Source organism: Gorilla gorilla, chromosome 8 (genome assembly GCF_029281585.2).
Source record: "Gorilla gorilla gorilla isolate KB3781 chromosome 8, NHGRI_mGorGor1-v2.1_pri, whole genome shotgun sequence".
Classification (NCBI taxonomy): Eukaryota; Metazoa; Chordata; class Mammalia; order Primates; family Hominidae; genus Gorilla; species Gorilla gorilla.
In genome coordinates, this window is record NC_073232.2 from 42,082,687 (window position 1) to 42,107,024 (window position 24,338).

General features: G+C 50.1%; 1 protein-coding gene across 3 annotated transcripts; it reads left to right on the forward strand.

The window, feature by feature from the left end:
* Window positions 1–5,414: 5,414 nt before the first annotated feature.
* On the forward strand, window positions 5,415–23,724 carry SYNPO2L (synaptopodin 2 like). Of its 3 annotated transcripts, XM_063709990.1 has the most exons (7): window positions 5,415–5,725; window positions 7,267–7,418; window positions 7,876–8,390; window positions 12,659–14,198; window positions 20,016–20,117; window positions 21,497–21,587; window positions 23,597–23,724. In XM_063709990.1, the coding sequence occupies exons 1-6, from the start codon at window positions 5,621–5,623 to the stop codon at window positions 21,567–21,569; spliced, it is 2,487 nt and encodes an 828-aa protein (XP_063566060.1). In that variant the 5' UTR covers window positions 5,415–5,620; the 3' UTR covers window positions 21,570–21,587; window positions 23,597–23,724. The 3 variants fall into 3 exon arrangements, with proteins under 3 accessions (XP_063566060.1, XP_004049638.5, XP_004049639.5); XM_004049590.5 differs by lacking the exons at window positions 20,016–20,117; window positions 21,497–21,587; window positions 23,597–23,724 and having other exon boundaries at window positions 5,421–5,725; window positions 12,659–17,406; XM_004049591.5 differs by lacking the exons at window positions 5,415–5,725; window positions 7,267–7,418; window positions 7,876–8,390; ... (1 more) ...; window positions 21,497–21,587; window positions 23,597–23,724 and adding an exon at window positions 9,545–10,638 and having other exon boundaries at window positions 12,659–17,405.
* Window positions 23,725–24,338: the final 614 nt, after the last annotated feature.

Below are 24,338 nucleotides of genomic sequence, written 5' to 3' on the forward strand. Positions count from 1 at the left end.
TGGGATACTGTACCTAGCCTTCTAGCTACTTTGAAATATACAATACATTGCTGCTAACTATAGTCACCCTAGGCGAAGTATTTTTCAACAGAAACACTTTGCATGTCCCCCGTGTCTCCTCTGCTGAGGTGGACACTGGCACTGGGGCCCCTGCTGCTGGTTGGATAGGTCCTCATGATGAATCAGATGCTTCTCTGTCATGCTAAGTAAGATCTTTCATGTCAGGAAGGGGCTCTTCTGGAAGAATAGTTAGTGTCTGTGCTACATTTCCTAACAAACTGTTTCCCCAGAAACTATATACAACTTTCAGGTGCCTCAGTGCTTCAAGACATGCTAAGGGAGGACCCTCATTTGTCTTGCATGTTTTTGGGATTTTTCTTGAGATGTTCTTGCAGGACTCAGGGCAGATAACAGACCAGCTTGATGAAGAATTTAGCAAGGAAGGCCCCCACTGAGCTGCTTCCTGTTCTCGCAGAGATCAGATAAGCATTTCTGCTGGACGGTTACAGAATCTGGTCAAGGAGAGACTGAGTCACTGCTCAATCATCCTAGAAGCTGCTGTTAATTTTTTTTTTTTTTTTGAGACAGAGTCTCGCTCTGTTGCCCAGGCTGGAGTGCAGTGGCATGATCTCAGGTCACTGCAAGCTCTGCCTCCCAGGTTTACGCCATTCTCCTGTCTCAGCCTTCCGAGTAGATGGGACTACAGATGCCCACCACCACGCCTGGCTAATTTTTTTTTTTTTTTTGTATTTTTAGTAGAGACGGGGTTTAACTGTGTTAGCCGGAAAGGTCTTGATCTCCTGACCTCGTGATCTGCCTGCCTCAGCCTCCCAAAGTGCTGGGATTACAGGTGTGAGCCAACACACCCGGCCTTTTTTTTTTTTTTTTTTAAAGACGGAGTCTCACTCTGTTGCCCAGGCAGGAGAGCAGTGGCATGGTCTCGGCTCACTGCAACCTCCGCCTCCTGGGTTCAAACAATTCTCCTGCCTCAGCCTCCTGAGTAGCTGGGACTACAGGCACCCGCCACCACACCCAGCTAATTTTTTGTATTTTTAGTAGAGAGGGGGTTTCACCAGGATGGTCTCGATCTCCAGATCTCGTGATCCACCCGCCTCAGCCTCCCAAAGTGCTGGGATTACAGACGTGAGCCACCGCACCTGGCCCAGAATATTAATTTAGAGACTGATGTCAGGCCTAAGTGTTGATAGTGGGTAGTAGTGGGCAAGATGCCTGGCCCTCTCTCTTTCTTCTCATGAGCAAGTCAGTATCAGAGAGGTTAAACATATCTTTAGCATTTAACTTAAAATTTTTTTAATAAAAAAAGAAATAATTTGTAAAAATATTGCATCCCCTTTTTCTCTTGCTGGAAGCCATTTGTTCTTAGAAGAAATGAGAAGAAAATGTGTTTTGCTTAAAAAATAAGTGAGTTGCTCACCCTTTTTCTGGATCTCATCTGGAATTGGCCTCACAGTTTGTGAACAGCCCAGGAATAGCCAATGTCTTAGCTTTGGAACGTTTGCCACTTTCCAGCTACAGCTGGACCTTGTATCCTGGTTTGGTTCCTGATGACTTTCAAATTCTCCTGATCCAAACGCAAGCTCAGAGGCACGAGCACATTGTTGGTGGCAGTACAGACTGAAACACCCTCTTTGGATGGCGGTTCCTCTCACAGGACTTTATTCTCCAGGTGTGCACAGGCACACACAGGTGCCCAAAGGATAAACACACAGATCTATTGTAGCATATTTGTATTACTGAGAGATTAGAAACATCCTAAAATGTTAATCAAATCACTTGGATGAAAAGTTTTGCTCTGCTTATTAGGTTTGGCATACAATATGGAGGTGACATCTATTACTTCCAGTGTATTATAGATACTTTAGCTCGAAAAATGAGACCTGTACATAGATGGGCACCAAAAGGGACTGGTTAACAAATATTGCATATACAGGGGTTGCCCAGGCTGGAGTGCTGTGGCACTATCTTTGCTCACTGCAGCCCCCGTCTCCTGGGTTCAAGCGATTCACCTGCCTCAGCCACCCAAGTAGCTGGGATTACAAATGTGTGCCACCACACCTGACTAATTTTTGTATTTTTAGTAGAGACAGGGTCTTACCATGTTGGCCAGGCTGGTCTCAAACTCCTGGCCTCAAGTGATACGCCTGCCTTGGCTTCCCAAAGTGCTGGGATTACAGGCATGAGCCACCATACCCAGCTCGGTACCATAGTTTCTTGAGGATAGAGACTAATGTGTTGCAATTTATTGGTTTCTGTATCTGCACTCAGTGGTTCTCAACCTCGGTTGCATATTAGAATCATCTGTGGCGCTTTTTATTTTTATTTTTGAGACAGAGTTTCGCTCTTGTTGCCCAGGCTGGAGTGCAGTGGTGTGATCTCGGCTCACTGCAACCTCTCCCTCACGCGTTCAAGCGATTCTTCTGCCTCAGCCTCCCAAGTAGCTGGGATTACAGGCATGCGCCACCACGCCTGGCTAATTTTTGTATTTTGAGTAGAGATGGAGTTTCACCATGTTGGCCAGGTTGGTCTCAAACTCCTGACCTCAGGTGATCCACCTGCCTTAGCCTCCCAAAGTGCTAGGATTACAGGCGTGAGCCACTGCACTCGGCCTTGTGGTGCTTTTTAAAATGCCACTACCAGGTACCAGACCAATAAAATCTGTCCCTAAGGATGAGACCTGGGTGTGTGTGTGTGTGTGTGTGTAAAACTTCATTGCATCATCATTTAATCCTATATGCTGATATGCTGTCTTTTTTTAGGGACTCAGTAGCTGTAAACGTTTTCTAAGTGATTTTAATATGTACTGAGGGTTAATTGAAATCCATTGGTATAGCACAATGGCTGACATGTAGCTAACACTCAATAAATGTTTGAATAGTGAATGAATAGATATTTAGATCCTCTTTTTTTTTTTTTTTTTTTTTTTGAGACAGAGTTTCGCTCTTGTTGCCCAGGCTGGAGTGCAATGGCATGGTCTCAGCTTACTGCTACCTTCACCTCCCAGGTTCAAGCGATTCTCCCGTCTCAGCCTCCCAAGTAGCTGACACTACAGGCACCCGCCACCATGCCCGGCTAATTTTTGTATTTTTAATAGAGACAGGGTTTCTCCATGTTGATCAGGCTGGTCTTGAACTCCTGACCTCAGGTGATCCACCCACCTTGGCCTCCCAATGTGCTGGCATTACAGGCGTGAGCCACCGAGCCTGGCCTAAATCCTCTTTTTACTGGTGAGGCCAAGTGACTGCCCTGCCTGAGGTCACACAGCTAGTAAGTTATTGAGGAACCCAAATTCAAGCTGGGTACGGTGGCTCATGCCTGTAATCCCAGCACTTTGGGAGGCCGAGGTGGGCGGATCACCTAAGGTCAGGAGTTCGAGACCAGCCTGGCCAACATGGTGAAACCCCGTCTCTACTAAAAATACAAAAATTAGCCGGGCATGGTGGCGGGTGCCTGTAGTGTCAGCTACTTGGGAGGCTGAGACGGGAGAATCGCTTGAACCTGGGAGGTGGAGGCAGCAGTAAGCTGAGACCACGCCATTGCACTCCAGCCTGGGCAACAAGAGCGAAACTCGGTCTAAAGAAAAAAAAGCGGGGGGGGGCGGGCGCAGTGGCTTTCACCTGTAATCCCAGCACTTTGGGAAGCCGAGATGGGCGGATCACGAGGTCAGGAGTTTGAGACCAGCCTGGCCAACATGGCGAAACCCCGTCTCTACTAAAAATACAAAAAGCTAACTAAGTGTGGTGGCACATGCTAATAGTCCCAGCTACTCAGGGGGCTGAGGCAGGAGAATTGTTTGAAACTGGGAAGCAGAGGTCGCAGTGAGCCAAGATCTCCATTGCACTCCAGCCTGGGCGACAGGGCGAGACTCCATCTCAAAAAAAAGAACCCAAGTTCAATTCTTCTGACCCCAAAATCCCAACTATTTTCTTCTTGGAGATCAGGTCTCCCTCTGTTGCCTCCAATGTTTTCTCCCCTTTTTCTTTCTTTTTTTTTTTTTGGAGACAGGGTCTCACTCTGTCACCCAGGCTAGAGTGCAGTGGCAGGATCACGACTCACTGCAGCTTCGACCTCCAGGGCTCAAGCAACCCTCCCACGACAATATCCCAAGTAGCTGGGACTATAGGAGCATGTGACCAGGCAGGCCTGGCTAAATTTTTTTTGTGTTTTTTGTAGAAACAGGGTCTCACCATGTTATCCAGGCTGGTCTTGAACTCCTGGGCTCAAGCGATCCACCTGCCTCAGCCTCTCAAAGTGCTGGGATTATAGGCATGAGCCACTGCACCCTGCCCAAGTGTTTCTAGGACATAGAGGCATATGCCAAGGCAAACAGTATTTAGCATACACTAGGTGGGCAGCTATTTTATGAAACTCTGTAGCCTTTGATAATCACAGTTATAGCATCATAATGTTATGCCTTGTAACAGAGACATTCTCGTAATGGAAACCTAGGGACAAGTAGAGATTGTATTAACATGGGTTGGTATGTTTACGCACACCTACACACCTTTCCATGACCACGTATGTATTGCAATAGGTAATTTATTTTTTTATAGTTTTTTGTTTGTTTGTTTGTTTTTTTTTTTTTTTGAGACGGAGTCTCGCTCTGTCCCCCAGGCTGGAGTGCAGTGGCACGACCTCGGCTCACCACAAGCTCTGCCTCCCGGGTTCACACCATTCTCCTGCCTCAGCCTCCAGAGTAGCTGGGACTACAGGCGTCTGCCACCAAGCCCAGCTAATTTTTTGTATTTGTAGTAGAGACGGGGTTTCATCGTGTTAGCCAGGGTGGTCTCAATCTCCTGACCTCGTGATCCGCCCGCCTTGGTCCCAAAGTGCTGGGTTTACAGGCGTGAGCCACCGTGCCCAGCCTATAGTTTTTTTGTTTTTTTTTTTTTTTTAACTTTTTTTAATAATAAGAAAATAGAGATGGGGGGCCATCTCACGATGTTGCCCAGGCTGGTCTCAAATTCCTGGACTCAAGCAATCCACCCACCTTGGCCTCCCAAAGTGCTAGGATTACAGGCGTGAGCCACCATGCCTGGCCCACCATTTATTAATTAACAGATAAATTTATATAGCGAGAGTGCATTCTTTCCTGGGATCTTGGAGCAAGCCCAGCCATTCTTTGCCAGCTATGGAATTGAAGCCCCTGCTGCTGCCACTTTGAAAGGGTCTTTGGAGGAAAGCAGTTGAGATTAGCCCATGGTCCTATTAGAGAAGGCACAGTTCCTGAAAGGGTGTACATTGGTTATAGAGCCCAGAGAGTTTGTATTCTGAGTCCTGAATAAAAGGCCCATGCAGGAGAATTGGGAACATGGAGGGCAGAAGTTTGTACTATAATTAGCTCTAGGAGTAACACAGAAGGGGGAGGGAGGGGAGTACAAGCGGCATCTATTTTGAGCACATCTGCGATTGACGGGACACGTGTGCTGGACTGTAATGATCCCAGGGCCAAGTTGCCTGCCTGTGGTGTGTGGTGTGGGGGGGAGGCCTGGGGCAGCAGGAGCAGGACAGCCGGTCAGGAAGCCCAGACGGGGTTCAAGCACCTCAACTTCTCTCCCAGGGACACTGTTCAAACTCCGGGGGCCATAGGCCAAGCTGAGCGATGGGTGCTGAGGAGGAGGTGCTGGTCACACTATCAGGGGGAGCCCCCTGGGGCTTCCGACTTCATGGGGGGGCCGAGCAGAAGAAACCGTTACAGGTGTCTAAGGTAAGGGAGAGCCCCTGAAATGAGGCTTCAGGGAAAGGGAACCCAAGGGATCCTGGGAAGAGATGTGTGGTGGCATATGGCGGGGGTTGGGGGGGTGGGAGGCTGTGAAGATCGGGTGGGTGGTGGGCAGGGAAGTATGCTCAAGTCTCATAGTGGGAGTAGCGTCTGACCACAGGCTTCCTGTGGGGGTCTATTAGAAAAGAGAATTCGTGGTTTCCAGGGAGCAGAGGAAAAGGAAAGGCTCTGCTTCAGTTCCCTGCAGCACTGTGGTATCAGAGGCCCAGCTCTGGTCATCCAGTGTTTGTTCTCTTGGGTATGTGCCTCTACTCCAAACTCCAGAAATACGGGGAAGGTTCTAATTTCTCTCTGACTAAACTGATATGTGATGAACTGAAACTGCCTCGAACAGCCTAGCCCAGCCCAGCCCTACCCTGCCTCACCCTGCCCTGCCCATGCCTTCAGTGCTCTTTCCCTAGGTCAGATCCTTTCTCTCACTAGGCAAGACTTTTTTAGGTGCTAGGAGGGTTATGGCAAGATCTGGCCTCACAGATGAAGTCATTATCCTTTTGGTTTCACCCTACAGGCTTAGTTTTCCGAACTGTAAAATGTGGGTAATAATAGTACCTGTACCTACTTTATGGAACCATTCTAAGGATTAAATGCAATAATACATGTAGCACAGTGCCCAACACTTAGTAAGAACTCAATAAATGGTAGCCACTACTACTATTATTACTTTGGCATATATACATTTGTGTGTATACATGGCACACATATACCCAAATAATCACAATCTCCCAGAATACCGCTGGACTCCCTCCAACCTGGAGTACTGTTCTAAAATCTTGACTGTGTAATGGCGCCTGGGGTTCCAAGGCCTAGTAGAGAATTACCAGCCAATATAGATATTGCCCTTGGAGAAAAAGCTTGTGGAGATAACCACCATTTCTTTCTGTTTTTTTTTTTCTTTTTTTTTTTTTTTGCGACAGAGTCTTACTCTGTTGCCCAGGCTGGAGTGCAGTGACATGATGGCTCTCTGCAACCTCTGCTTCCTGGGTTCAAGCAATTCTCCTGCCTCAGCCTCCCAAGTATCTGGGATTACAGGCGCGCACCACCACGGCCGGCTGATTTTTGTACTTTTAGTAGAGACAGCGTTTCACCCATTGGCCAGGCTGGTCTCAAACTCCTGATCTCAAGTGATCCACCCACCTAGGCCTCCCAAAGCACTGGGCTTACAGGCGTGAGCCACTGCACCCAGCCAATAACCACCATTTCTAGTTACCTACCCCATGCAGTTCTTCCCAAGCCTCTTTCATTCAATGGTTACCCTATTTCCCACCATATGATGTATTTCTTTCTCCAGTCTGTATACTTTCTTCCCTCTAGACAGGCCACTTCAACTGCAGCCACTTCCATGCATCTCCCCACCCTTCTTACCCTGCAAAGTAAAATCCCCTCCTGTGGGTCCTTCCCATCTTTTCCTTTCATTCTATTCCCTTTGGAGCCCCCTCTTACCTACAGTGTCTCCTTCAACATCTCAGATTCGAAGACGGAGCCAGGCTGGCAGAGCAGGACTCCGAGAGAGGGACCAGCTCTTGGCAATCAATGGGGTCTCTTGCACCAACCTCTCCCATGCCAGTGCCATGAGCCTCATCGATGCCTCAGGAAATCAGCTTGTCCTCACTGTGCAGCGGTATGGACCTCCCTCCTCTTCTCTTCCCCTAATCCAGGGCTCCCATTGCCTGTCTCAGCTCTATGTCTCACTGGCCTGGCTTTAGCAACTAACAGGTACCTATTTCTGCTAGTGCGTTTCTGCTGGAGTGCAGATGGTTTGTGTCTGCCTCCCAGAGGGCTTGAATGTATCTGCAATTAAGGGATGGGGATGTCAGTGGGTATTTGACTGATGAGTCTACTTCAACCCCTGGCCTGTCTCCTCCTCATTACATCTTCCTCTAAGCCTATTTCCACTCACAGCCCTTCAAGCACATTTGCCTCCCAGTTTGTCTTCATATCTCCACTCTTCCCGGCCCACCCATTCCAACTGTATGACAGCCTTCTCTCTCCCTTACCTCTTCCCTCCATCCCTTCCAGATCTCTCTAGCTGTCAGTACCCAGCCCATCTCTCAAGCTCTGTCATCTTTCCTATCCAGGTTAGCAGACGAGGGTCCTGTGCAATCTCCATCTCCCCATGAGCTTCAGATGCTGTCACCCTTATCTCCACTAAGTCCTGAGCCCCCTGGTGCTCCAGTTCCTCAGCCTCTTCAGCCTGGGAGCCTTCGTTCACCTCCTGATAGTGAGGCTTACTACGGAGAGACTGACAGTGATGCTGATGGCCCTGCCACCCAGGAGAAACCCCGTCGACCTCGCCGCCGAGGCCCCACAAGGCCCACCCCTCCGGGTGCCCCACCTGATGAGGTCTACCTGTCTGACAGCCCTGCAGAGCCAGCACCTACTATCCCTGGCCCTCCCAGCCAGGGTGACAGCCGTGTGAGCTCCCCGTCTTGGGAGGATGGGGCAGCCCTTCAGCCACCCCCAGCTGAGGCTCTGCTGTTACCCCATGGCCCCCTCCGACCTGGTCCTCATCTCATCCCTATGGTGGGGCCTGTTCCCCACCCAGTGGCAGAAGATCTTACTACCACCTACACCCAGAAGGCCAAGCAAGCCAGTGAGTGCCTGAACCCCTTTTCCCCAGCCAGGATCCTTCAATCTGAGCCTTAAATCCAGCCTTCTATAGCCATACATTCTCCCTACCTTGGGACACTTGGATACAGTCTTGGGGACAGGAGGAGTAATTAGTAGAAGGGGAGCATAATTATTCTCATGGCCACCATTATTTTTGCTGTTTGAACCAATGTGGCAAAAGGGTAAGGTGATTCAGTTCAACCCAGGAACAGGGTAAGTAGGGAAATTGGAAAGGGACACAAATAGATGAAGGGTTTGGTGGTGGTGATAATTGTTATTGTGTGTCATGATTGGGTGAAAGCAGAGTACAGACACAGGACAGGGGAGTATTTAAAAGCAGGTTGAAGGCTGGGCAAGGTGGCTCATACCTGTAATCCAAGCACTTTGGGAGGCTGAGGTGGGAGGATAGCATGAACGCAGGATTTTTGTTTTGTTTTGTTTTTTTGAGATGGAGTTTGGCTCTTGTGCCTAGGCTGGAATGCAATGGCGTGATCTTGGCTCATTGCAACCTCCGCCTCCCAGCTTCAAGCGATTCTCCAGCCTCTGCCTCCTGAGTAGCTGGGATTACAGGCACCCGCCACCACACCTGGCTAATTTTTTGTATTTTTAGTAAAGATGGGGTTTCACCATATTGGTCAGACTGGTCTCAAACTCCTGACCTCAGGTGATATGCCTACCTCGGCCTCCCAAAATGCTGGGATTACAGGCGTGAGCCACCATGCCCGGCAGAAGCCAGGAGTTTGAGACCAGCCTGGACAACATCGTGAGACTTCATCTCCAGTAAAAATTTTAAAATTAGCCAAACACTGTGGCACATGTCTATGGTCCCAGCTACTTGGGAGGCTGAGGCAAGAGGATTGCTTGAGCCTGAGAGGTTTGGGCTGCAGTGAGCCACGTTTGCGCCACTGCACTCCAGCGTGAGCAACAGACCAAGACCCTGTCTTAAAAATAAATAAATAAACAAACAAATAAATAAATAAATAATAAAAATTAATAAATAAAAGTGGGTCAAAGCTACAGGGGTTCTTTTTTTTCTGGTTTTTTTTTTTGTTTTTGTTTTTGTTTTTGTTTTGAGACAGAGTCTTGCACTGTCACCCGGGCTGGAGTGCAATCTTGGCTCACTGCACCCTCCACCTCCTGGGTTCAAGCAATTCTCCTGCCTCAGCCTCCCGAGTAGCTGGGATTACAGGTGCCCGCCACCACACCTGGCTAATTTTTTGTATTTTTAGTAGAGACGGCGTTTCACTATGTTGGCCAGGCTGGTCTCGAACTCCTGACCTTGTGATCCACCCGCCTCGGCCTCCCAAAGTGCTGGGATTGCAGGCGTGAGCCACTGGCCAAAGGATTCTTTATAGTATTAATAGCAGGCACCTTTGACATTTGCAAGTTCAGTTCGGATTCCTGGGGACTGAGAGGCTATGGGATGATCATGAGATCCCGAGGAAGTGGCAGAGGGAGGGAGCTTTGGCTCCTTATCTCAGGCAAGAATGTTGGCCTGGGCAGAAAAAGCCCATTCCACTTATCTCAGGCTTTGCTATTTTTGATGTGAGCTACAGAACAACACCTAAGGGTAAACTTTCTCCCTGCTCTATGCCTCCCGTGCTTTCCCACAGAGACCGTTCTTGTTACCTCCAAAATCTCAGGATTCCCCCTCTAGTTATATTTCTTCCCTCTCCTCCACCATTTTGATTCCTGATCCATAGAACTTTGTGTCTCTCAGTTTGGAGTGGAGGCTAAAGACATGAGAGTTGAGAGTCTGACATCCCTGAGTGTCCAATATCCCAGGAATTCCAGATGCGTGCCTAGGATCCCATGCTTTCCTCAATTCTCCACTTATCTCCCCCTCCCTTCCCATAATGCTGGATGAGACTGTAGCTACTGGCTCAGAGATATTTTTAGTCAAGCAGACCTCATTGTCTACTGGGGTGGGGTTGGGGGAAGGGAAGGCAGGTGCCCACATCCATCACACCGGCACTTGTGGGGCAGCCCAGAGAAGGGAGAGGGCCAGGCTCCAAAAATAGCACAGTGAGCTCATTCAGCTGCCAGCTCTGGGGACAAGACAAAGGGGCTTTAAAAGGCGTGGGGGGTGGCTCAAGCTGGTCCTGCTCCAGCCAACACCGCCTTTCTCAGCATGGAGACCTTTGAGCCCATCAGCCAAGAGCCCCTCAGCCAAGCCAGCTACGACAAAGCCCCAGACCCAGTTCCTGAGCTCCAAGACTCGTTCTATGCAGGTACTACCCTCCCATATCTATGAGAGTCTGGGGTCTAGAATGGAGGGGAAGACGTCAACAGTTTAGGAAGGGCAGTCTTTGGGAAAGGTCTTACTCTCTTGTTCCTTCCTTTTTGCTGTCCTCTTCCTCCTTTCCTCAGGAGAGTTTCACTGCCCCTTTCTCAGTGATGCTGTGGTCACATGTCAAATGGGTTTGTGACCACAAGAGCTGTAGAAAACTCATGGGAACAGAGCGTGTGTGAGTACATTATGAATACATGAAGGCATGTATATGTGAGTCGTGGGAGAAGATATGTGTGAACAAGAAAGTATCCATATATATCAAGAAAGTATAGTGTCAAGAAGACTTCAATAGTAATGGTTATAGTGGGCCTTCACACTGTGTTAAGTGCTAAATTTACTATATTATCTCAGTTAATCCTTATAGCAATCCTATGAGGTAGCCATTGTCTACCCTCATTTACAGATGAGGAAACTGAACTTTAATGAGGTGAGGTAACTATCCCAAAAACCAAAAACCTGAACTGAACTCTGACTCTAGGGCCTGTTGTCTCATCCATACCACTATTCTGTGGTATAAACGCTGGGATGAGAGGAATGACAAAAATGAAAAAATTCCACCTACTTTCCACTCAAGATACCACGCTCATTACAAAGGAGCTCATTACAAAGGAGCTCATTACAAAGGAGCGTGGTACCTTGAGTGGAAAGTAGATGGAATCTCAATAATTTTTCAGGAGGAACTGGGGACCATGGACCAGAGAGTATCCATGTGCAAGGCGGGGTCCTCGCAGCAGGGTAGCCCTCCCATTTCCTGGCCCCACCTACCCAGGCCCCACATGGCATGGAAAGCCCTGCCCTGGTTCCCTTTAGCACATAGTCTTTGTGTGCCTGGCTGGCAGTGGCTGCCTGAGCTCTCTACGTAGAGACAATTCTGACCCCTGAAGAAGCCCACCCCACTACCATCCCCAGCTTGGGGTAAATAATATATTTAGCTGGTGACCTTGAGGTATCCTAAAGATTTGGAGTGTTGCCTTGGAGAACAACACTCTAACTTTTCCTGCATCTTGGATGGAGACTACCCCTGACTGTGAGTAGCAGGGGTGTGAAGCCCAGAGGACTGCCCTGGCAGTTGGAAGGCCGAGATAAACTTTAACTTCTGTCTAAACTGTTAGTAACAGTGTCTCTGCAGGGAGGTCTCTGGGAAGAAGGGCCACCTAGAGCATGTAGGTGTGTGAATGTATTTGAGTGATGGTGTTTTGATGTGCACACATGTGTATTTACATATGTGTATGTGAATGGAGCTGTATGTAAGCTGGGGTATATGTGAATGAGAGAGAAAAGTAAATAGGAGAAAGTACGCCTACAGTTGGCTTTCACTAGATGGATATTCTTGTTGAAGTGCTGTGTGGTGGGAGTTATTTCTGTGAATGTGTATGATGTGGATTGCATGAGGAGGGTGGAATTGTGAATGAAGATCCTCATTGCTAAGGGTTCTTTGTGTCCGTATCATAGGGGTAAGGGGTAGCGGAGAGGATGAGTCCTAAGCTTCATGAGAAGCCTCCTAACATGGTCCCTATGATGGGTGGAAAGTGTTCCTTCTCATCTTTCCTCTCCCTGGGACCTGCTTATCTCCCTGTCTGCCACGGAGAGTGACACATCCTTCTCCTCCCCCTCCCATTGCCAGTCAGGAATGGGAGGCAGGTGAGGAATGTGTGTGGGATGGATAAGAGCACATCTCTTGGAAGATAGGAGCAGAATAGCAGTAAAATGGGATGGAAGAGCTGTGGTCAGAGCAGTGTCAGGGCAGCCAACTGGACTCTGCCTTATCTTTAACTGTCCTTGGTTTCACCTTTCACCCTCCACTCTGCCCCTAAGTCAGAGGACTTTGTCACAGGGGACATTGTGGGTCGGGTCAGTGCAAGAGGGAGCTTGCTGGGATGGGGGGTGAAAGCCTTGGGGAACAGGACTAAAAGAGGCTGGGAAGCCCCCCTGACCATTTTACCTCTTGGCCTCCCCAGAACTGCAACGTGCAGAGAGCCTCCAAGAGAAGAGCATAAAAGAGGCCAAGACCAAATGCAGGACAATTGCATCCCTGCTCACTGCAGCCCCCAACCCCCACTCCAAAGGGGTGCTTATGTTTAAGAAACGGCGGCAGAGAGCCAAGAAGTACACCCTGGTGAGCTTCGGGGCTGCTGCTGGGACAGGCGCTGAGGAGGAGGACGGCGTTCCCCCCACGAGTGAGTCCGAGCTGGACGAAGAAGCCTTCTCTGACGCCCGCAGCCTCACCAATCAATCTGACTGGGACAGTCCCTATCTGGACATGGAGCTTGCCAGGGCGGGCTCAAGAGCATCGGAGGGCCAGGGCTCTGGGCTGGGAGGGCAGCTGAGTGAGGTCTCTGGGCGAGGGGTGCAGCTCTTTGAACAGCAGCGCCAGCGCGCAGACTCCAGCAGCCAGGAACTGGCGCGGGTCGAACCAGCAGCCATGCTCAACGGGGAAGGCCTGCAGTCACCACCTCGGGCCCAGAGTGCTCCCCCAGAGGCAGCTGTGCTCCCACCCAGCCCCTTGCCGGCCCCTGTAGCCAGCCCCAGACCCTTCCAACCAGGTGGTGGAGCCCCGACCCCAGCTCCAAGCATCTTTAACCGGTCAGCCAGGCCCTTTACCCCGGGCCTACAAGGGCAGCGGCCAACTACCACCTCGGTTATTTTCCGGCCTTTAGCCCCCAAAAGGGCGAACGACAGCCTGGGGGGCCTCAGCCCCGCCCCACCCCCCTTCTTGTCTTCGCAGGGGCCCACCCCTCTGCCCAGCTTCACTTCAGGGGTTCCCAGCCACGCGCCAGTCTCTGGTTCCCCCAGCACCCCACGCTCCTCGGGCCCTGTGACAGCCACCAGCTCCCTGTACATCCCAGCCCCTAGTCGGCCTGTCACCCCAGGCGGAGCCCCAGAGCCCCCCGCTCCTGCTAGTGCAGCTGCCATGACCTCCACCGCTTCTATCTTCCTATCTGCGCCTTTGCGACCCTCTGCGCGCCCAGAGGCGCCTGCCCCAGGCCCAGGGGCTCCTGAGCCCCCCAGCGCTCGCGAGCAGCGCATCTCTGTGCCAGCTGCCCGCACGGGTATCCTGCAGGAGGCCCGGCGCCGGGGGATCCGGAAGCAGATGTTCCGGCCGGGAAAGGAGGAGACGAAGAACTCGCCCAACCCCGAGCTGCTATCGCTGGTACAGAACCTGGATGAAAAGCCCCGGGCCGGGGGTGCAGAATCTGGTCCTGAAGAAGATGCTCTGAGCCTCGGGGCTGAAGCCTGCAACTTCATGCAGCCAGTAGGGGCCAGGAGTTACAAGACCCTGCCTCACGTGACACCTAAGACCCCCCCTCCAATGGCTCCCAAGACCCCGCCCCCTATGACTCCTAAGACTCCACCCCCAGTGGCTCCTAAGCCCCCATCTCGAGGGCTCCTTGATGGGCTCGTGAATGGGGCAGCCTCTTCGGCTGGAATCCCTGAGCCACCAAGGCTGCAGGGCAGGGGTGGGGAGCTGTTTGCTAAGCGGCAGAGCCGTGCGGACAGGTATGTGGTGGAAGGTACACCTGGTCCTGGTCTTGGCCCTCGGCCTAGAAGTCCTTCTCCTACCCCGTCTCTGCCCCCTTCCTGGAAATATTCACCCAACATCCGTGCCCCGCCTCCTATTGCTTACAACCCACTGCTCTCTCCCTTTTTCCCCCAGGCGGCCCGAACTCTCCCTAAGGCCCAATCCCAGGGGCCTCGGGCAACACCCAAGCAGGGCATCAAGGCTCTAGATTTTATGCGGCATCAGCCCTATCAACTTAAAACTGCCATGTTCTGTTTTGATGAGGTTCCCCCGACTCCTGGCCCTATCGCCTCAGGGTCCCCTAAAACTGCCCGAGTCCAGGAGATTCGCCGGTTTTCCACTCCGGCACCCCAGCCCACTGCAGAACCCCTGGCTCCCACTGTGCTTGCCCCCCGAGCAGCCACTACACTGGATGAGCCCATCTGGAGAACAGAACTGGCCTCAGCCCCTGTTCCTAGCCCAGCCCCTCCTCCAGAGGCTCCCAGGGGCCTTGGGGCTTCTCCCAGCTCCTGTGGTTTCCAGGTAGCCAGGCCCCGATTTTCAGCCACCAGAACAGGATTGCAAGCTCATGTGTGGAGGCCTGGGGCAGGGCACCAGTGAACAGGCACAGGTCCCAGGACCAAGGAGAGGTGGAACATCCAGTTCCTAAAGTTGCTTCTCCTACCCTATCCCACCCCCTGTCACGCATCTGGAAGCTAAATTGCCTCCTGCCAGAGATGGTTTCCAAGTTGATGTCCCCTTCCCCCACCTTCCTCCTCACTCTCTACCTCCCTGCCGCTTTCCAACCAACTATGTCTGCTTTGGTATCTTTGCCTCTCTTTGTCTCTGCATTTCCTTTCCTGGATCTCTGTCTTTATTTCCAGGCTTCTCCACCCATATTCCTCCACAGATCTCTCTTCCTTGACATTTGTGCTTTTCTCCCTGGGCCTCATTTTAATGTTCAGTGAGAAGTAAACAGAGCAGAAGTGACCACTGGGACCTCAGGCAAGAAGCTCACCACCAGGCACACAGCAAAGGGACTGAACTGACCCCTGTTTGCACTAAGCCACCCCCACCCCCCACTCTGCTTTCCCAAGCTTGGCTGGCATATACCTAGGCCTGTGTGTGTGTGTGTGTGTGTGTGTGTGTGTGTGCTCTTCCATCTAAGGCATGAATAAGAGGGGACGTCAAAATAAAGACCCAATCTGAGGCCGGGCACGGTGGCTCACGCCGTTAATCCCAGCACTTTGGGAGGCCGAGGCGGGCAGATCACGAGGTCAGGAGATCGAGACCATCCGGGCTAACACGGTGAAACCCCGTTTCTACTAAAAATACAAAAAATTAGCTGGGCGTGGTGGCGAGCGCCTGTAGTCCCAGCTACTCGGGAGGCTGAGGCAGGAGAATGGCATGAACCCGGAAGGCGGAGCTTGCAGTGAGCCGAGATTGCGCCACTGCACTCCAGCCTAGGCGATGGAGCGAGACTCTGTCTCAAAACAAACAAACAAAAGACCCAATCCGAGTCTTATCGTTGTACTGATAGAAGGGTCAGATATCCCCACATGGAGTTGAGTGGGAGAAAGAGATTCACTAGAGAATAACTCCTTAGAGACCAATGTCTGTAGCAGGTGTACAGCATCTTGTGAAAGTTATGGAGCATGAAAAGACTGAAGGGCCAGGACAGTTTGCATGGGCTGAGTTATACCAGCTAGACCAGGAATAGAACAAAGAATTCTATACCTCAGAATTTCAAAAAGTTAGCAACTTGAGAGGCCAGTGCTGAGCAACCCAGTACCCAGGAAATGAAAAAAAGAAAGAAAATTCCCTCCGAGAATGAACAGATCATTGGCTTCATTGCCTCATGAGCTTGAGAGAAAGGAGAAGAGAGCCAGAGTGTGGCGAGTGAGGCCAAAACCAGAAGCATGGCAGAAATGAGTGTAAGTGATTGAGCCACAGAAGTGTGGCGAGGGACAATGCCATATTGGGAGAAAGTAAAGTTGAGTAACAAGAAACCAACCGTGTGAGAGAGGGGGATTGGAAAAAAATCTGAGGGAGAAGAATGTTAGAATGGAAGGGAATGATGGTGGAAGGGAGGTGTGAGGGTGTGTGCTGAGTGTTGAAAGAACGGTTGGTGTCTGTGTGATTTTCCTTGAGTCTGTTCTTCAGTGTGTCTTCTGCAGCTTGCCATGACTGCCTGGGAAAGAGTAGGGAAATACCCAGAGCCAAAACCTCTTTTCAGTCCCACCCCATCCCTCAAAACCCCAGCTATTGCTTCTTTTCAGCTTCAGGTCCTGATCTCCAATCTTAGTATGGACTCCCTTCTCACCAAGACCACCACCAGCTACGTTTGCTGTGTAAGCTGGAAAGTGATAATTTCCTTTGCTTGTTGGGTGTGAGTCACAATACTTTGGTTTGTGCACAAGAATAAATTTATGCCCCATACCTTCTGTTGCTGTTATCTTCTAGTTTTATTCCTAAATCCTGATCTCTCCTTAATCTTCTTTAACCCATTCCCCTGATCTGATTTCTGATCTGTCTCTTTTCCTGCCCTCCCATTTTTCATCCTTTTGCCCTTTGTTCCCAGGTCTTTTGCTCTTTTCTACAAATTCTGTCCTGCTTTGATTTAGCCACCTCCATCACTCTTCTTGGTTCCCTCTCCCCACAGTCTTCATCCAAGTTCTCCCCTTTCCCTCCCTTGCCTCATACTTTCTAGGTAAGGCTTCAGTTCACAGAACTCAGAGAAGTTGGAAAGGCCCTCTGAGCCCTTTGCTATCAACATTTCCTCGCTCCTTAGAGGAAGCAACCATATTAAACAGTCTCTGGGAAGTAAATGAAGAGAAAGCAATGGCTGGAGGGCTGGAGGGGGAGGTGGGATGGGAGAGGGAAGAAGAAAGCTGAATTGAGACTACTAAAGAAGGGAGGGCATTGGAGGTAGGTGAGAATTAAAGACTTCAGAGAAGGAAAGTGCCATTGCTCTGATTCTGCCAGCAGAGGGCACATTTGTGCCAATAATCAGACCCAGGCCGCAGACTCTTCCAAGTGCACTGTCTTAGAATTCCAAAAAAAGATCTCAGAGACCATAGGTTAAATAGCCTGTCTTCACCCACTCAGTCGTTTTGGGTACTCAGTTGAAGGAGATCAAACTTTCAGTTTGTTTTTGTTTTTGAGGGTGAGGGTGGTAGTGATGATGAAGTCACCTTTAGCTATTTATATTTCTTCTTTTTTTTTTTGAGATGGAGTCTCCCTCTGTGGCTCAGGCTGGAGTGCAGTGGTGCGATCTCAGCTCACTGCAACCTCTGCCTCCTGGGTTCAAGTGATTCTCCTGCCTCAGCCTCCCAAGTAGCTGGGATTACAGGCACGCACCACCATGCCTGACTAGTTTTTGTATTTTTAGTAGAGACTGGGTTTCACCATGTTGGCCAGGCTGGTCTTGAACTCCTGACCTCAAGTGATCCACCCACCTCGGCCTCCCAAAGTGCTGTGATTACAGGCATGAGCCACCACGCCCGGCCTATTTTATCTTCTAATTGCTTCCTTGGGTTGGGAGGGGATGGAGGAGGACAAAAGATGAGGGGTCTGGAGGCATAACTGGCCTGGGCAGAAGCCAACTGGGAGGGGATACCTTTTAGGGTCTCCACAGGATGGAAAAAGGACATGGTCAGGAAGAGTAAAGAGCTCAGAAGGGGACAAAGGAAGTTACAAAAGCCACTTCCTGGTGCGTGCCTGTAGTCCCAGCTACTCAGAGGCTGAGGTAGGAGGATCACTTGTGCCCAGGTGTTCAACTCCAGCCTGGGCAACATAGTGAGACCCCCATCTCTAAAATAAAGAAAGAAATAATTTTTTAAAAAGCCAGCTAGGCACAGTGGCTCACGCCTATAATCCTAGCACTTTGGGAGGCTAAGACAGGAGGATTGCTTGAGCCCAGGTGTTTGAGACCAGCCTGGGAAACATAGTGAAACCCTGTCTCTACAAAACATATGAAAATTAGCTGGGCGTGGTGGCATGTACCAGCAGCCCTAGCTACCTGGGAGGCTGAGGTCGAAGGAGTACCTGAGCCTGGGGAGGCTGAGGTTGCACTGAGCCAAAATTGTGCCACTGCACTTCAGCACAGGCAACAGAGTGAGACCCTGTCTCAAATAAATAAATAAATAAAGCCACTTCCTCAGGTAGCAACAACAGGGTTGTGGTGGCTGCAGCAGAAGTGCTGCAGCAACTGGTTCCAGAATCTAAGCAGAAGGTGGAGGAAGATCATGCAGCTACCGAAGAAGGGCCTGGGGAAATGATAGGCTTTCCCCAAGGGGGCTTTCAAGCTTGTAGCCCTGCCCAGAGACTCCGCTGGAACAGTACAAATGGCACAGTCCAGATCCTATGTGGTATGTGCTCCCTTTGAAGGAAATCTCAAGTAGAAACCTCAGAGAGCCTGTAATCCCAGCACTTTGGGAGGCTGAGATGGATGGATCACGAGGTCAGGAGATCGAGACCATCCTGGCTAACACGGTGAAACCGCGTCTCTACTAAAAATACAAATAAAATTCAGCCAGGCGTGGTGGTGGGCACCTGTAGTCCCAGCTACTCGGGAGGCTGAGGCAGGAGAATGGCGTGAACCTGGGAGGTGGAGCTTGCAGTGAGCTGAGATTGCGCCACTGCACTCCAGCCTGGGCAACAGAGCGAGACTCCATCTCAAAAAAAAAAAAAAAAAAAAGAAGAAGAAAAGAAACCTCAGAGAGCCTATATGTGCTTCTCAGGGAGACATCGATGTCTATCCCACACAGCAGGTTGAACTGAGCATCTCAACAGCAAATGGAGGTTAAAAGGCAGATCCTGGCTGGGCGTGGTGGCTAGAGAATAACTCCTTAGAGACCAGATCCTGGCGGTGGCTCACGCCTGTAATTCCAACATTTTGCGAGGCCAAGGTGGGTGGATCACCTGAGGTCAGGAGTTTGAGACCAGCCTGGCCAACGTGGTGAAACCCCGTCTCTACTAAAAATACAACAATTAGCCGGGCATGGTGGTGGACACCTGTAATCCCAGCTACTCAGTAGGCTGAGGCAGGAGAATTGCTTGAACCCAGGAGGTGGAGGTTGCAGTGAGCCGAGATCGCACCACTGCACTCCAGCCTGGGCAAAAAGAGCGAAACTCCATCTCAAAAAAAAAAAAAAAAAAAAGGCAGATCCAAGTGTTTGTCTTTTATTAAAACTGCCAGAGCTCAAGAGGAAAGAATAGGGAGTGAGGCAGACAGAATAATTGTCAAGTCTTCCCCACATCATTCCTTTGTAGGAGGTACTGGGTTTAGTTAATTTGGTCCCTTAACCTGTCAAGATCTAGCCCTTACCGAGAAAAGACCAACCTATCCAGGAACTTTAAAAGAGCAGTTCCACTGTGAAGACTTCCCTTTTTGTCCCCAAATATAGCACTTTAAGCCCTCCCTGCTCCAAATACACCCACAGGTCTCTCCACTCTGCCCTGGATTGGCTCTGTGTGGCCCTCAGGGCATGTTCCCCAGACTCTCTCTCTCTCTGACTGAATTCCTATCCAATACTTGCTGTCTACTTCCTGTCTCCCTCTCAGTCTTCAGTTTCTCCCTAAGTGCTTCTTTGGATCTCAGGCTCTAGGTGCAATGTGAAGGGGAGTCCCTGGGCAGACTGATCCCTGGCTCAGACAGTTCAGTGGGAGAATCCCAAAGGCCTTTTCCCTCCTTCCTGAGCCTCTGGGCAAGGAGGGAGGGATCTTGGTTCCAGGGTCTCAGTACCCCCTGTGCCATTTGAGCTGCTTGCGCTCATCATCTCTATTAATAACCAACTTCCCTCCCCCACTGCCAGTGCTGCCCCCACGCCTGCCCAGCTCGTGTTCTCCGGTCACAGCAGCTCAGTCCTCCAAAGCTGCTGGACCCCAGGGAGAGCTGACCACTGCCCGAGCAGCCGGTAAGTCTCCAGCTCTATCGTTAGAAAGGCTGGAGCCCACTGTGTTGACTTCTGTGTCTGTGTCTGCAATTGTGATTCTTGATCCTGGGGGAGTCTCCCCTCTCCTCATCTATGCTCAGCTCCCAGCTGTCCAGTTGGAAGGAGAGGGGAAGGAGAGTTGGAAGGAGAGGGGCCCAGGAGGTTGGGGGGAATGGAGATGTCGGGGGAGGCACTGGAAGAATGGGAAGGGATACCCCACTAAGTCAGTAGAGTTGCAGATGTATTTTTTGAGACAGGACTTAGAAGAGGACAGCATTTCACTGAGTGCCAACTTCTGTTAAGAAGGGATTGGAGTCTATCTTATCCCAGTTTGTCCCTTTCCATTGCCAGATCCTATTACTATGTTTCTGCCCCACTTCAATTCCCCACTGCTATGATATTGCTGAATTGACGTGTGTCGGGATTTGAATGCTCCCTACCCTTCCCAGTTCCACACCTGCCTCCACTCTGGGGTCTGTGGCGGGAGTGATTGCAGGAGCAGGGCCATGACTTCCCAGGCCATGTTCCAGCTGGCCTGATGAAGGAGCAACAACCTCTCCTTCCTATGGAGAGTGTTTTTGGCTGAATCTCCTCAACCCTGGCAGAACATTTCTCTGTCCTCATGGGGACTGGGGGAAGACTGAGGAGAGACCAGAGCCTGGAATCACAGCCCCAGTCTGATATCCCAGTGCAAATAAAAACTTCAAATCATGCCAAGCCGATGAAACCTGGGTGCATTGCCCTGCTTGTGTTATTGTTTTTTAAACACTCCCCACCCCTAGCTATGTTCCTAATTCCTGCACTGACTCTATGAAAAACAGCTCACAACAGGTTGGTAGACAACAGGGACTGGTGTGCATCTATACTTCCTGTCCTGTATCCCAAGAAAAGAGAAGCCCTAAAGCGCAAGTTTTCACCTTTTGGGGAAATACATGCTTCTTTGAAAATCTGGGTCAGGTGAAGTGGCTCACCCCTGTAATCTCAGCACTTTGGGAGGCAGGAGGACTGCTTGAGCCCAGGAGTTTGAGACCAGCCTGGGCAACATGGCAAAACCACATTTCTACAAAAAATACAAAAATTAGCCAGGCATGGTGGTGCGCACCTATAGTCCCAGCTACTTGGGAGGCTGAAGTTGGAGGATCACCTGAGCCCAGGGAGGTTGAGGCTGCAGTGAGGCATGATTGTGCCATTGCACTCCAGCCTGGGTGACAGAGTGAGATCCTGTCTCTAAAAAAGAAAAAAAAAATTTTTTTTGTCCCCTCAAGCCCTTAAACCCAGGTTAAGAGGTACTGCTCTCCTACAGACACTCACTCTTCCCAGTCCCTGTCCATCCACCAACTCCTCCTTCCCACCCTGTCCAGGCTGAATCCACCTCCACAATGCCGCTCTCAGGAACCCCGGCCCCTAATAAGAAGAGGAAATCCAGCAAGCTGATCATGGAACTCACTGGAGGTAGGACATGTTTGCATCTCCCTAGTGTGGGACTTCTTAAGAGCATCCCTAACCCAAGAGTCCCAGAAATATATATCTTAGGGTGAACAAACAAGAGAAATTAAGTGGTGGGAAGGCGGGTGATGGGGAGTGGGAGAGGGAAGAGTAAGAAGGGTAAGGAGAAAGAGAGAAAAGATTCAACACCTTCTACCCTTTTCACTTCATAATCTGAGACAACACCCTGCCATGTTACCTGCACAGGTCCAGGACCACAGGACCCATGAGTCAGTGAGGTATATTTGAGGAAGAAAATATAATGGAGACTGGCACAGACTCAGGTCTCAATAAGTGGTTAATTTCCCTTACTTCTTTCCCCAGAGCTAGGGAGCTTGTGTAAGTACTTAAAATGGAAAACTGCACAGGCATGTTTCCTGGGAGTGGGCAGGGGTGCATGCATGTGAAGAGCTCTTCAATACCTAGAGACTCTTTGGAGCCAGAGCTCACTGAGGGAAAGAAAAGGGAAAGTAGTTAAGACAGAAGTCTGGGCCAGGTGCAGTGGCTCACGCCTGTAATCCCAGAACTTTGGGAGGCCAAGGCTGGTGGATCGCTTGAACTCAGGGGTTTGAGACTGGCCTAGGCACATGGTAAAACCTCGTCTCTACAAAAAGTACAAAAATTAGCCAGGTGTAGTGGCATGTGCCTAGAGTCCCAGCTACTCCAGAGGCTGAGGTGGGACGATCGCTTGAACCCGGGAGGTGGAGGCTGCCGTGAGCCATGATTGCGACGCTACACTCCAGCCTGGGTGACAGAGTTCATCCTAAGATATATTTATTTTGTCTCAAAATAAATAATACAAATAGGGCTGGGGCTGTGTCTCATACCTGTAATCGCAGCACTTTGGGAGGCTGAGGTGAGAGGACCACTTGAGCCCAGGAGTTCAAGACCAGCCTGGACAACATAATGAGACCTCATTTCCATTAAAAAAAAAAAAAAAGTCCAGGCGTGGTGGCTCATGCCTGTAATCCCATCACTTTGGGAGGCTGAGGTGGGCCAATCATCTGAGGTCAGAAGTTCAAGACCAGCCCGGCCAACATGGTGAAACCCTGTCTCTACAAAAATAGAAAAATTAGCTGGGCATGGTGCCGGGTGCCTGTAATCCCGGCTACTTGGGAGACTGAGGGAGGAGAATCACTTGAACCCAGGAGATGGAGGTTGCAGTGAGCTGCGATCGCGCCATTGCACTTCAGCCTGGGCGACAGAGCAAGTCTCTGACTCAATAAATAAATAAATAAATAAATAAATAAATAAATAAATAAATCAAATGTAGGCTGGGCGCCACAGCTCACGCCTGTCATCCCAGCATTTTGGGAGGCCGTGGCTGGTAGGTCAGTTGAGCTCAGGAGTTTGAGACCAGCCTGGCCAACATGGTGAAACCCCATCCCTACCAAAAAGTATAAAAATCAGCCAGGGATGGTGGTGCAGGCCTGCAATCCCAGCGACCTGGGAGGCTGAGGCAGGAGAATTGCTTGAACCTGGGAGGCGGAGGCTGCAGTGAGCTGAGATCGCGCCATTGCACTCCAGCCTGGATGATAGAGCAGGACTCTGTCTCAAAAAAATAAAAAAAAAAGAATAAAAAATAAAAACAAATATATATATATATGGCATCTGTATTTGGACTCCACACAAGATTGGCCTCTGGGCTTTTCCTGATGCCATGGTTTCTCCAATGGCCTCCATCTATGATGTTCCTTTACTCCTTTTGCTCTGTACCCCATGCCCATACCTCTTTTACCCCATTGGCCTCTCCACTCTAGTATTCCCATTATCTCCACAGTGCACCCCAGTTCCCATGCATTCTCTCCAAGTCCCAGGAAATCAAAATCCCTCACAAACTAGACAGCATTTGTTCCCCTAAATGACCTCTGCCAGGACACACATACACACTTAGTTGTGGATGAGGTCTGCATTCTGAGCCCAGAAAACCCTACTTTCCTCTTTCCCTTGATTCTTCTTCTTTGCTTCCCTGAAAGGTGGACAGGAGAGCTCAGGCTTGAACCTGGGCAAAAAGATCAGTGTCCCAAGGGATGTGATGTTGGAGGAACTGTCGCTGCTTACCAACCGGGGCTCCAAGATGTTCAAACTGCGGCAGATGAGGGTGGAGAAGTTTATTTATGAGAACCACCCTGATGTTTTCTCTGACAGCTCAATGGTGAGTCTGGAACTTTATCACTATCTCAAAGCCTGGTGCCTGTTCTGACAGCTTGTTAGTAGGCCCTGAACCTCCAAAATGCAGTCAACATCCCCTCCCTGAAAATTTATAAATTTGTTAAACCCCCAGATATATTGAGCCCGCAACAGCTCCAGGGTGAGTTACAGCCCACCTCTGAAACCCAGTTTCCATCATAGAGCCACTGAAGGGTTGGAGAATACCACACCCTTAGGGAGAAAATTCCTTCCCAGTAAAGGTAAGTTTTAAAGATAGATTGCCAGATAAAACACAGGATGCCCAGTGGGGCAGTCTAGTCTTGTATTTTGAAGTTGAGATACACAATGAATAATTTTTTAGTGAAGTATGCTCCCTGCAATATTTGGGACATAAAGATAAAAATTTAAAAAAATTTTAGAAAGAAGATAAGGCAGCCGGGCATGGTGGCTCACACCTGTAATCCCAGCACTTTGGGAGGCCGAGGCAGGTGGGTCACCTGAGGTCAGGAGTTTGAGACCAGCCTGGCCAACATGGTGAAACCCCCATCTCTACTAAAAATACAAAAA

Bases quoted from the DNA above. Each gene is read 5' to 3' on its own strand.
- SYNPO2L (XM_004049590.5), top strand. From the start codon at position 5,621: ATGGGTGCTGAGGAGGAGGTGCTGGTCACACTATCAGGGGGAGCCCCC. The intron at 7,419-7,875 runs GTATGGACCTCC...TTTCCTATCCAG, and splicing joins CTTGTCCTCACTGTGCAGCG to GTTAGCAGACGAGGGTCCTG. The intron at 8,391-12,658 runs GTGAGTGCCTGA...TGGCCTCCCCAG, and splicing joins CCAGAAGGCCAAGCAAGCCA to AACTGCAACGTGCAGAGAGC.